We start from the raw sequence: 14,079 nt of genomic DNA, 5'->3' as shown, positions 1-14,079 counted from the left end.
TGCTTTTTTGGTGGGCAATGACGTAACCTTGCCTATATGATAGAGATGGGCAGTACCGCAGTTCTGGTACCGAATTACTTTATACCGCATTTCTTCTGAAAACAGTACTAGCCTAAATCAATATACTGAATTACTTTTTTCAAAAATTTTGAGTCGGTCCTTGTAGGCTACTTTTCAAATGATTATTTCAAGGTTTTAAGAATTTTGAAGTTTAAATATCAAAAGTTTGTTTATACTAAAAACCTTATGTCAATTTTAGAGGTCGATGTTCTTTTATAATAATATAAGTGTGCCAAGTTTGAAAAGTCTGCAATTGTAATAAAGTAAATTTTTTACTTGACCTGACGGCTACTTGGAACGTTTTCGAACAGCCTTGATCGACGCCATTTAAAATACATGGAGTGGGTAGTGCACAAACGACCCTACTCAGCCCTTAGGGCAGTGGTCGGCAAACTTTTATTACGATGGCCCAAATTTTCACTTCATTTGCAAATGAAGCCCCAATATCACATTTGAAATATACTTAGCTTAATGCAGTAAATATTTCTAGTTAACTATTAATTTCAATGTGCTTTTCTCTTTTTAGCAGCAGACATTATTTTTTGATACTTTTAGGATAACTTCAATTAACTTTTAATCTAATTACGTGCTTTCCACAGATTATAACAACATACGGTAACCTGCAATTAACAGACAGTTAACTTGCATCACTTATGTCAAGTTGTATTGCGGCCTTGAAATTTAAACATGCATTGGTGTGTTTGAGCGTGGGTTGAAATCCCACTAGCTGACTATAGCAGTCAGTACTCACTATCTTAAATTTAACATGTTAATTATGAGATATGAAATTTAGAATCAGCTTTCACATTTTGTTGGAAATTATCGTTTCGTCGTCCCTGATAAAATAAAGCTGGAACCTCCTTACATTACTGTTCGCTGACTGAAGTGTGACGTAGATCATGGTTGTCCAAACTTTTTTCAATGAGGGCCATGTGCTAATAAGTTAACCAGTGTCCGGGTCACTCACCATGGATATGAAGATCGCTTATGAAAATCACTCTTATATGAAGATCGCTGCTTGCCTACAACGCAATAAATATCGTATAGACCATGACTAAAAACAAAATTCAGTTTCTAATTAAAAATGTTAAATAATAGACCGAGAAAAATACCATCCTAAGCAATGAAAACTCACACAACTGTATTGACTCGCTTGCCCCTACAACTCTAACAGGTACCAAAAATGCAAAGTTTTTGCCACCCACTGCTATATAAAATAAAAAACCATAGATGAATTAGTCTTATGAAATGCAAAATTGGCCGATGAAGGATTGCAATATTTCAATGTTCTTCGAGAGAGCAGTGATGCAATGCAAAGATGTCACATGAATGCTTGTCAGTCATTCTGGTTCTCAGTATATTTTGTGTTACATAACAATGAAGGTTTTTGTTTTATGTACTCATTTCTAAGCAATATCTGCTCAATAACGTATTGTAACTTAGGTCACCTTACAATTAACTACTACAAGTTGATAATTACCTCTAACTGCTTCAAAAAATAATTTGCACCTTAATAGTTTGAAGTTGAACAGTTTTATGTAAGCCATATTGAAATAAAGTTTGTTGACGTTACATTTGAGTTCGATGATGGCCACGGGCCAATAATAAACAGGTGCCGGGCCGCAATTGGCCCGCGGTCCTTAGTTTGGACAGCCCTGGCTTAGATATCCTCTGAACACTCACTGTGAATTATTCAACTATTGTCCAAGTCACAATTGGTAAAGATAACTGGTAGGGCAGTGAAAGATTAGCGTCATAAATAAAAATAAGCGTGCATTCTCAATTTGACGTAACAATTAACACTTTGTGAGTGGGAGGTTATTAGTTGTGTTTTGCAGATGTTTGCTGTTATAGCCGTAATTAACCTTTACTTAAGATGGAAAAAATCATCAAAAAGTGGATTGCTAGCGCTCCAAGTTAACTAGGTTAATAAAATAAAAACACTGAAACTATCACTTAACCCACATTTACTTGATTACATTATACAATATGCGGCCCGTTATATTTTGCTTATATTACCACTGCCCTAGGGTTTGGCGCTCAACTTCTCTAAACTTTAGCTGATGGAAACAAACTAGTGTTGTTAGAATTTAGAAGAATTCTCCTCGCCAAAGATTTTTTGTTTGTTTTTGCTTTTCTCCTCGCCAAAGATGACATCCATTTTAACAAAAATGTAATACAGCGCTACCTACCGAGATTGCAACTTGCTTTTTGTTTTGGGCGTAATCTCACATTACATTGTGTTGCAGTTTTAATCAGATAACAACGGAGTGCAAGCGGAATTTTCCTCATGGTTTGATTGTTTTTCGTTGAGCATTCAGTGTGTTAGACGTGTACCTTTCTAAAAGAAGGTTGTTGTTTGGTTTGTGTTTTATATTTGGCGTTTGCTTGAAGCCACGTTTTTCAGGTTCCCCTTCTTTTTCTTGTCGATTTTGTTGACCCCATAAGGTTGTTACATTTTAGCCTAGTCTTGAATTGTTGGGAAGGGTGTTAATTTTTCGGCATGTTAAAGATCAGGGTTGTCACACCATTTTTACGTCATAAACTTAAACATGTATGTTTTTGTTCGAGTAGTTTATTAGATGCTCGAAAAACGCGTTTCTTTGACTTTTGACCTGGAATTTCCCCAGAGGTTGATGACGTTGCATGATGGTTTTTTATTACGTCGCTACTTGAACTACAATATGGTCATCATAATTTGGTAAGTTTGAGGTTGTTGATCACTTTCCAGGCATCCCTTCCATGTCCGCATGTCTCCTAGCAGCACAACCGACTGGCCTTATTCAGGGCTTGGTTAGTGGAACTTCATTCATTTTATTGTTCATCTTCAATGTGGGGGACGAACGCAGAGTATAGCAGTAGGTTACCAGTGATATTGGTACAAAGTAATATCGCTATGCTTTTTCAGTAGTGGTTTCGGTACAAGATTTTTCCTCCCCACCCTCCTTTCCTTGCTCTCATTTTTCTTTCTTTCTCCTCATGCTGTCTTGCAATTGATTCTGTCGTGTAATTCTTTGTTTACACTGACGGCAGACATTTCGTTCTAATGCCATGTGGTACCTTTATTCAAATACTGTACTGTAAAACAATGGATATCCACCGAAGTTATTTTACCTCGACCTGTTTTACCTGTTGTTATAGAAACAACCACACGATAAAGTGGTGATAAGATATGGTCTCGTTTTTGACAGATTATTCTTATTTCTAGCTATCTAAGTACCAGACGTTTGGTCTAAATATCTAATTTCATAATCTTTTGCTTGAAGTCCATTGTTTTTCAATATTTAAGTCTAAAATTACTGCATGGCATTAAAATGAAACAGTGTGATACATCGTGTGTGAGGAGAAAGAAACAAAATGTGATAAAAAAAAGTGAATGAATACATAATAGCTTGGTTCTTGAGGAGATCCATGATGCAATGCTCTTCCAATAGTTTTATTTCGATAATAATCTAACATGCAATGATGCTTGAACTGAATATAATTACAATTCATCTGTGTTCAATTAAAGCATCCAAATTTTGTTGGAGATGAGTCCCAATTTGATTCGATTGTTGCATCACATTATCTTTTATGTGCAAAATACAAATTTTACAATTCTGGTATGCAGCATGCTGCACAAACTGCAATATTTTGCCAAATGAAAAAGTTTGAGTAACGCTGGTCTCACTTACTACTGTTAGGGATTATGATAATTTAAGCTCATATTTTATTCATAGTCCATTGTTTTGTCTTACAGCGAAGTGTGTTATTTGATAGTTTGTTTTAACAGCTTAAATATTTAAAAATGGCATTTCGGCCACCAGGGCAAGGTTATGGACAACCAGCACAGCAGTATGGAGGATATGGTGCTCCACCTTCTCAAGGTTACGGCCAGCCCCCTCCACAACAGGGATACGGTGCTCAACCTCAACAAGGCTATAGCCAACCTCCAACCCAGCAATATGGCCATCCTGGTGGATATGGCTCACCACAGGTGTGGGTTTAAATCAATGATTTACTTTTCAATAGACATAATTTTAAGTTATGCATAATTTTGTTCATTAAATCTCTCAAGTTTTCATTTTAAATTACCTGCTAATGCTGTGGTATACAAATATTTGAATGTGCACTTAATAGTGTTGTGATTGCTGATGTGTTGGCCGCTATACTAGTTGCCCTGGTAACTGCTTTGACCTAGCCTAGCCATCAACTCTCTAACTGTTTCATCACCTAATGGTGAAACAGCTTGACTTTTGTTGTCCATACATTATTACTAGGGCCCGCAAAAGTCAATAAAGTCAAAATTTTTTAAGGACCTCGTCTGACCACAAATCAAAGAATAAAGTTGTTTTCAGCACCTAGGGGATTGTTTCTAAGAAGTTTATAGGTCAAAATAAAGTCAAAATTTGTCAAAATATGGCTTTTTACAAAGTTTTTGTGTTTCTTGAGAGTAATTCTTGTAAAAATCCTCGTGGAAGCATTGTAAATCAGGAACTGCGACACAATTAAACCATATTAATCCATAAAAGCAGGAAATAAGTCACAATGCCCACTTGGATCACCAGTAACTTTTATCGCAAATTGTCCATTGTTTATTCATTGTTACGTATTTAAATAATTCTTATAAAACACTTCCTCTTCATAAACGTGGTATTTTCGAAGATCAACAGTTTGGATTTTAGGAATAGCCTACTGACATTCTGTAATACAAAAATGCCTAAGCAAGCTAAATCGTCTTCAGCAAAAGTTAGACAGATTTGTCGAGATTTTTCTGATGAATTTAATGCAACTCCCGGGGGTGATTTAAGGTGCAATTTTTGCGAGGTTATAGTGAAGTGCGATAAAAAGTATTTTGTTGAAAGCCACAGGAAAAGTAAACGCCATCAAGCTGGATTGGAGCAACAACAAGCATTCCCTGTTTAATTTGCTGTTTATTAGAATTTACCATGCGGAGAAAATCGAGGCACAGTGCCCTTTTCACAAGGACAAAATAACACAAGCTACCTAAATCTATCGCCAAAAAACACGACACACTTTTTATAATCCATAAATACCTTGACTTTTCGACAAAATATTACGTTTGGGTCTGAAATCGACAAAATATTATGTTTGGGTAACTGGAGGAAGAACTGTGACCTCTACAAATAAGCAATTTCGTTAGGTCAAAATAAAGTCAAAATTTGATAAAAATAAAGTCAAGAAATTTTTTTTTAGGTCAAAATAAAAATGGCCCTAATTATTACATGTTGTTGCTTGATAACTGTTCCCTTTAATCTTGTATTGTACTAGTATCTAATTGCCATATTGACCATGCATTCCATCAAGCTACTAATTGTATATGCACACTCTGTGTGAGCTGTTACTAAACTTTATAATTGGAATAAATCTCAGTTTATTATAAGTGGTTTTGTCCTATCTATTTTTATATGTGCAAGTTGTTTTGTGGCAGTGTCATTTAGTTAGCTGCTACTGTACATGGCTGGACTGAGTGCCCCTCTGCATGCATCCCCTGGACCTCTTGCATGCAGAGCTTTGTATATTTATGTTCATTCGTGAAGCATTTATTTTATACAACTATTTTTTATGCTTGACTACTCACGCACTTGACTGTGCGACCAGAAATGGGCAGTAGTTATCCCTCAAATAAATGCTGGTTAAAATTTTGATCACAAAAGTTTTGAATAATTCTAGTATTGTAGTGCCATCGTAGGCTCAGAGTTTTTCTGCACTTTTTCTAATGGTATTGCAAAGTTAAGTGTGATAATAGATGTCATGATGTAGTTTTTATTTTCAGGTGGATATAACACAAATTTAATAGTCTACAATATATAGCCAGTAGTAGAATCTGTTGACTATATATTGTAGAATGTGGCCATCTTAGAACTTTTTAAATCAAAATATCATTAAAAGCCATCATAACCAGACCTATAGTATATAAAAATCGAAATGCAAACTGTACCATAAATGCAAGCCCATAAGACCACAGTCGGTTTGCATGATATGCTGTTGAACATTATTGATCAGCATGTTTCATGAAATGCATTTGCAATTCAATAATACTTTTTTTGTGCTTCCAACAAACTCAAAATTGCTGCAGCTTAAGTGAAGTGTAAGAAAAAACATTGCTGATTTACATGGGTAGTCATTGCTGTTCCGTAACACAATAGCCTTCCTATGTCCCATATTTTTTCAACTGATATAAAGCATCAGTGAGACAGGAAGCGGTTCTTAAGTCTATTGAACATGACCAGGCAAGTGTAATGCGCAACAAAGAACTCGTGAGAAAGGATGGTTGGCAATAAATCATGAAATGTTGACTGCAGCAAAATTTTCACCTGGCGATTTTTTTGCAAAAAATCAAACGCGAAGATATCAGTATCTGATTGCCACAAGTAATTTTGCTCAAAACTTCGTAACTAATATGCAAAACCATGTATTTCTTTTCTGGTTTGTACCTACGACACATCATGATGTGTGATAGTGATTATTGTATCATACTAGTTACCTACATTTTATTTTAATGAATTGTTATAAATAAAACACTACTAAAATGTGGATCTGAAACGATGTTTTTTGATGCTTTAACATTGTCACGTTTTTTGTGAGACAAGAAACCCCTGATAGCCTGCAATGCTGTGCTGTTTAATAGCAATAACATCAGGGCCAGTTTTTTTCAAAGTGAAATATGAGCAATGCTAGTATATTATGCAAAGTAACACAACTTTTGCCATTACTGTTGTCCCAATGATATCCATTACCGTAAATAACAATCATTGCCATGTCATAAAGCAAATTTATGCTAGCTGTCAATGCAAAACGAAATAACTGCATAAGACAAAGTAATAAGATCTTTGAATGCAAATATTTAAAGAATTGTGTGAGGATTACCAAAATGATATCAGCAATACGTTTGTAATGTCGGAGATACAAGGTAAGTATGTGATAAACAACAGCAAAGTAAATCATTGGGCATCAATGTTGAGAATATGTTGTCACAAAACAAACTAGAATAAAGGCATAAAACTATGGGTGTACCAACTTGTGTTTTTTGGATTTGGTTCAAAACTTAGCTTTAGGTAAAAGGAACTGAGTTATTTCAACCGAATCATTCAATCTAGTTTTGTACATATTTCCATTCGTATCGTAAAAATGGACAAAACAGTGCATATAATACTGCCTGGCTTGTATAATTATAGAAACATGATAGTTGAAGCAATGTATACTTAGCTGTGACTTATCACAACATTATATGTCAGTGGCGTACCTAGGTTTGTTGTAACCTATAGCAAAACTGTTGCTACAGTTTTCCTGCAATGAAGATATTTACAAGTCAAGTCATTTTCAAAAATATTCAAATCCAGAACTAAATTTAGCCGAAAACTGAATTTGGGCATTTTGCGTGATACAACCTGCCAAAATTTCATTGCACCTTTAGCTTATGCCCCCATACAACTTTCTTTTGTGAATGGGGCCATAACTAGGGTTCGGAAATTCTCCAGATTAACAATGCTATGGCAAAAATACAATATGACAATAGGTATATATTGCAAATGGATATAAATTTTAATCTTCGCAATCAACCGGATGTGCAAGTGGGTTTCTAAGTGCTATGGTGACACAATCCGGAATATGCTATTGAATACAGCATGACGTAAAACGCAAAACAATTTTTTCACATAACGATTTGTTAATTTAGTGCAGCGTGGTCCAACTGCAGGCCCGCGGGCCAAAGTTGGCCCGTGAGCACCGTTTTTTTGGCCCGCGAACTGATAGTCAGCTTTGATTCAATCTGGCAACATAACTTCCATTTGATAAACAGATGATAAACACAGATGATAAACTTCACAGATGCTTTTCAAGCGCAGCTTCAAAGCAATGAATTTCTTAGCGGCTTGACTTTTCTAACTGATATAACAAATCACTTGAATGTGCTAAATTTGAGTTTGCAGGGGAAAGGGCAGAGCATTTCGAATTTAGTGGGACATGTAGAAGGTTTCCGCTCAAAATTGGGCTTGTTCAAGGACTGTTTGGAAAGAAACAATCTGACTCATTTTTCCTGTTGCTCTGTCATCAAAGAAGAAAACCCAAGTGCCGATTTTACTCGATTCGAAAATACTATAGATTTGCTGATCGATGAATTTAGCAGCAGGTTTGCGGACTTTCGCAAGCTCAAGATTCCTCTTTCGCTATTCAACAATCCCATGAACGTGAGCGTTAGTACACAGCCACCAGAGCTTCAACTCGAAATATGTGAACTTCAGAACGATCAGTTTTTGTTTTCAAAGAAAATGGAAAATCCTGAAAGCTTTTGGAAGTTTGTCTCAAAGGAGAGGTTTCCCCTTTTAAAAGATGCTGCTATGAAGCTGTACTCTATGTTTGGAAGTACATACATTTGTGAACGTACGTTTTCAGCAATGAACAATATTAAAACAAAAAATCGAAATCAATTTGGAAACGAGGCTCTTCAGGCTTGCCTTCGCATGGCCACAACTACGATTCCCGTGGATACCAACGCTATTGTCGAGGAAGAACCTCGACCGCAGATGTCACATTGATCAGCATTTAATAGTTAAATTTTGAACTATTCTAATTTCAGTTTTAATGAAACAAGAGAACTTTTTTCAGTTCTAATATCAATGTCACATTGTTCTTCAGTTCTAATTTCACATTTCTTCAGTTCTAATTTAAAAACATTGGCCCGCAAGATAAAAAAATTTTCTGCTTTTGGCCCGCGATGAAAAGAAGTTGGACCACGCTGATTTAGTGTGTAAAATAACTGGAGGGGCTGAGGCCTCCCTCGCCATCACTGGCAGATATTCAGAATGTCCTGTGGGCAACCAAACATTTATTGCATACAACCAAGGGCCTGTTGACCGCCGATTGGCGACCATTGGTTTATATGATATGACATTGCAAGTTTTACTACCAATGTGTGCTTGATATTATAGTTACGTTCCATTACTATAAAATATATTAAGTACATATAAATATGCCATTATATATTAATTTCATAATTGCATTTCCAGCAACCTAATTTACTGGAGATCTTCCAAAGGGTAGACAAAGATAGAAGTGGACAGATTACAACGAAAGAGCTGCAAGAAGCTCTTGCAAATGGAACATGGAAACCATTTAATCCTGAAACTGTTCGTCTTATGATAGGTATGAAGTTGTGAGGGTATACAAATTGTTTGCTGGTTAATTGCAAGATTTTTTACTTCTGCTGTATTTATTTAAAATGCGTTACTTAAATTGCTAGTTTGAGCAGTATCAAACTAATAAGTTAGGTGAGGGTGGTCCAAAACTGTCAGTGCAAAGGACCACATTAAGGTTTGAGGAAAACATTGCAGGCCACAAATGGAGGAAACTGTAATTTAAGCTTAGGACTCAGTTTACTGATCGAATGTACCTAATATTGTCCCGCACGGCTAATAACAATAACGTATCATTTCTTGATACTTTCTACTTGTTTGCGACTGTGCTAAGAACAAAAATCATGCCATGTCTATGACGTTAGCTAAATAAAAGCATTATCACATCATAATAATCACATATTAACTTGCACTTAATGGATGTGCGACTTAATCTCGAACAGTGGCTAACGTAATGTATTTAAATAAAACACCAGAAAATCTGATGTATTGAAATTGTCCGCGGGCCGCACAAACCTGTGCCCAGGACTGCGTATGAGGCCCACGTGCCAGTTTATGCCAAGAAAAACTTAACCATTGATGTTAAAACTAGTGATGTTTGTTTTACTGAGATAGGCATGTTTGATCATGATCGCAGCGGGACAATTGGTTTTAACGAATTTTCCGGTTTATGGAAGTATGTTACTGACTGGCAAGCTACCTTTAGAAGATATGATCGGGACAATAGTGGAAACATTGATAAAGCTGAACTGAAAAATGCTCTCGTGCAATTCGGTATTTTTTCTGATTTCATACTAAACATGTGATTAAGGTTTGATGTATTAAATATAATTGATATGTATTTATTGTTAATTTGTGCTTGTTATTGAATTTAAGTGGTTCCTTTGATCATATATATAACTTTTGCATTTCAGGTTATAGGCTTTCAGACAAATTTTATGATTTGTTAGTTCGTAAGTTTGACCGGCAAGGTCGGGGGACAGTTGCATTTGATGACTTCATACAATGCTGTGTGGTCCTGCAGGTAAATATTGATATTAAATTAACATTCTAACAATTGCAGTTTATAATCGTTGTTATCTCTTGGCAATTTTTTTCACACCACTTGCTTTGCAACATAGCATGCCTGAAACTGATCGGATAAGGAGGCATATTGTTTTTGTTGAAGGATTACATGAGTAAAATTAATTTCAATTCAGTTGATTTTGTAAAATCGAAAAGAATAAAGTTGTAAGATAGGGTTTGAACTGCAGAAATACAAATCTAAATACAAATTGAATAAAAACAATAGATCTGCTTGAACGTCTTTAATTTCAAAAATTTTTATACTGAATATACTTGTCTACACATTGGCACGCCATATTGTTAAACTAGATTTAGGTGGCAATGTCTATTTTTTTCATAACAACACCTTGTAATGCAAATCAAAAAATTTTAAATTAAAATTTTAATCTAAGATTTTAAGGATCTAACTGAGAATTTCTGTAACTGTTTGGTGAAGTTGTTAACGGCATGTATTTAATAGGATAAAGGCAAAGTGGTTTCTTTGCTACTGAGGAGTTAGTATTGTTCAAAATGCACATGACGATAACATTCACATATTTATTGATGTGGCATTTGTTGAATAAATGTGTTGTAATAACCTTAAAGCCCATGTCATTGGGCTGGGCAGTGTCCAAATTAGTATAGGAAAGGTGTTATTTCAATGAATTGTGTAAAATTATTAGACTTGATTATTGTGTGAAATAAAAATTTAAAACATTGCTATTTTGCAGACTTTGACCAACTCTTTTCAGCAACATGACACAAACCGCAATGGTTGGATCAATGTATCATATGAACAGTTTCTCACCATGGTATTTAGTGTTCGGGCTTGAAAGCATTCATGTCGCAAACAAGGAGACTCTTTACTTAAAGTAGTGCACTAATTGTCCACTGGACTAGCTTAAGCTTTAGTTTGTGTAAGCTTTTCTGTTAGTGGACTTGCATCGTATTGCACTATTCTATCATTCCCAGTGTATGTATGTCATCATAATTTTTCTGGTTTACAGGAACGGTAAACGATTTCATGATGTAATAAAAACTTGTTGAAAATTATTCCTGTATTGATTCAGTTTATTTTAATGTTATGTGCATTTTCTTATTGAGATGCTAATTGAGTTTACTAGGGAACTTTTTCTTTTCAAAAGATTGACGTATTTGAAATGCTGTCTTTTTAGCATGGGTGATTTGAAAGGACTTATAAAGAAGGCTTGTTAGACTAAATTAATTGGGATTTAAAAGTATAATTTATTCAGGGCCGTTGAAATTAAGATTTAACAAAAGTTATTTTTCATATATAACCATAATGGAGATATTTTCTTAATGATGAATCTATGCTTATCATTCATGTTTCTTCAAATGTTAATTTGTGCAAATCATGGATACCAAAACGTATTTAACATTGATGCGATTAGCTCAAGAGCAATCAAAATGATGTTATTGTTCATTTAGTAATAACTTGTTCATAAAACTTACTTGAATTTTGTTTCTTTTAATGGCATTGAAATGAAGGTTAAAATGCAGTATTTTGCCTGTTCCTAGCAAGTATTTTCTCTGTATTTTTATTATTGTAAAATAAGCAACCATTGTTTTTGAAAGTATGTGTTTCATAAAACAACAAAATTTGCTGAACCCTTTTTTAGTTAAACTGCATGGCAATGTAATTATATTTAAATTTACAGGCATTTTATTCATATATATGGAGACAAGTGTTTTTTGGCTTACAAGCTCTGCAGCCGCCTGGTGTGATGTATAATTTGGATCGTGTTACTTTTTATACCAGTGCTCCTTATATTTGTGCTTCATAAACTCGCCCGTTTTCCACCTTATAAGACTCGTTGTGTGATGTAGTATTTCGTTGATCATGATATTGTCCATAATCTATATCCTGTACAATCTGACCTATGAGGACTCTTGTGTTTACTTAGAACATTGCCAACCTCAGTTGGTGGTGAGCATACAGCAGAGGTACCCAGCTCAGTAAGCACGGACCCTGTATCTCAAGAGTTCAGCTTATCTTTGCATTGTATAGCGATTGTGTATGACTTGTCGTTGAATAATTATTATCAAATGTATAACTTGATTATTCTTTGATTGGAATAGGCATTTTGATATGTGTTGGTAATTAATTATTTAGGCCTACTCTGCAAACTCGATAAATGTCAAACTACAGGTAATACATAAGTTTTGTGTCATAATTAATTGAACACGGTCAAATCAAATCATATATTATTTCAATCAGAGTTTTTCTACTATTTGATACTGAAGCTAATGAAACGTTTCATATGTTGTTAAAAGGTTTTTCTTTGCGGTTTTCTCTTTGTGTTATGTACTTTGCAGTTGATTCAAATGCAAAATGCAGTTCCAAGCATAACAAACAGGGCCTATTTAAGCTGCTGCGAGGCCTGCTGCGGTGATATGATTCAGCCGGTTCTTTAAATTTGTTAACAAGTGTATATATAGGCCTATGTTATATCGGCCCCGGGTAAATATGGCATGCTGCTAGTGAGACAACCGGATGTTAAAATATTTGAATCCCACCAATGATTAAGAACCTGCTAATTAATAAAAACACTGGCCTGTTGCATAAAAATTCTGTGGAAACTAATATTCCTTAATATAATTTATCTTTATCTTTGGACTGCGAAAATTCTATGTACAAATTAAACTCTGCGGTAATTCCAAATGCGGACAAAGCGTTACCTATGCGTGCTCCTGTTCAGTGGTCCTAACGAGACAAATTTTTTTAAATTTGGCCGATAGAAATTGTGAAATCAAATCCTACAATATAAAAAAAAGTATGTTTGTCTTGCACGCAGCTATAGGTCGGTAACTGGGGCCCAAATGATTAGGAAATATTATCGCTGAATTTTTGATGTACAAAAACTATCCTCACTCTGAAGATAAAGATTATGATTCCCCCACTAACAGCATAGGACTAGGTTACGCCATCCACTTACGACAACATCTCATGCACTACCGCCACTATATCCGATAAATAATGATTATGGGTCTTAGCAATCTTGATCCTTGTTCGGGAGTCGGAACTCGAGTGATGAGAAATTATCGAAGCGCAGAGTTTACGTCGTGCCAAGAACTTTCCTCAGAATGAGGATAAAGATTATGCTTTCATAGTCTTTATACACATTTTACAAACGTTATATATATTGATCCTATGACAAATTAAAAGTTATTTTGTGTATTACTTGTGTGAAGTATTACTTGTGTGAAGTATTACACAACAACCACATTCGCCATAAAGACCGAGTATGCTGGCGGCTATTGTTACAATATGAGCGAGGACGATTGATGATTGATAACTTGTTTTACTTTTGCTTCAATGGTATGAGTTCTTACTTCTCAAACGGCGTGACTATGCTGTTAGTTGCTTAAATTCTGTCTATACATATTACTAAATGATAAAGTTCCCATTTTATTTATTATCAGACACGAAAGCTTTCACCTTCGGGCAAAGCTTACCGAATGTTACAATGCGCAGTAGTAACCAGTGAAATCGATCACGTAAAAAGGAAAGATTGCAAACATTACATCGGTATATATATGGCACACCAATTCAAGCGAGGTAATTTATCTGAACGTCATTAAGGAGAATTCAAGTCCGGTCAATAACTGAATTGCAAGATCCCAAAATAAAATTCAAGCATTTCGAAAACAATTCATGAAATAACCGTCACAATACATAATACTATACCAGTTTTATTATATTTTCATGCTTTGTTTACCCCATAGACATCGGAAGTTCACCCCCATAAACTTTTTACGCATGCGCAGTAGATAATCACTAAACATACCAGACGTCATAAAACGAGTCACCTCAGTTTTG

At 35.1% G+C, this 14,079-nt stretch overlaps 1 protein-coding gene across 1 annotated transcript; it reads left to right on the top strand.

Annotated features, from left to right (window-relative positions):
- Positions 1-3,780: 3,780 nt before the first annotated feature.
- LOC143451957 (programmed cell death protein 6-like) lies at positions 3,781-12,318 on the top strand. The gene is made up of 5 exons (XM_076952745.1): positions 3,781-4,036; positions 9,069-9,204; positions 9,810-9,968; positions 10,109-10,218; positions 10,970-12,318. The coding sequence occupies exons 1-5, from the start codon at positions 3,848-3,850 to the stop codon at positions 11,069-11,071; spliced, it is 696 nt and encodes a 231-aa protein (XP_076808860.1). The 5' UTR covers positions 3,781-3,847; the 3' UTR covers positions 11,072-12,318.
- The last annotated feature ends 1,761 nt before the right edge of the window (positions 12,319-14,079 follow it).

This window comes from Clavelina lepadiformis, chromosome 4 (assembly GCF_947623445.1).
Source record: "Clavelina lepadiformis chromosome 4, kaClaLepa1.1, whole genome shotgun sequence".
Lineage (NCBI taxonomy): Eukaryota > Metazoa > Chordata > Ascidiacea > Aplousobranchia > Clavelinidae > Clavelina > Clavelina lepadiformis.
This window is presented reverse-complemented; position numbering and strand designations above follow the sequence as displayed.

What these genes read in the sequence shown, in the direction of transcription:
- LOC143451957 (XM_076952745.1), top strand. Translation starts at nt 3,848, where the DNA reads ATGGCATTTCGGCCACCAGGGCAAGGTTATGGACAACCAGCACAGCAG. An exon ending in AAATGCTCTCGTGCAATTCG is followed by an intron (nt 9,969 to 10,108) that starts GTATTTTTTCTG and finishes TTTGCATTTCAG; the next exon opens with GTTATAGGCTTTCAGACAAA. An exon ending in AATGCTGTGTGGTCCTGCAG is followed by an intron (nt 10,219 to 10,969) that starts GTAAATATTGAT and finishes GCTATTTTGCAG; the next exon opens with ACTTTGACCAACTCTTTTCA.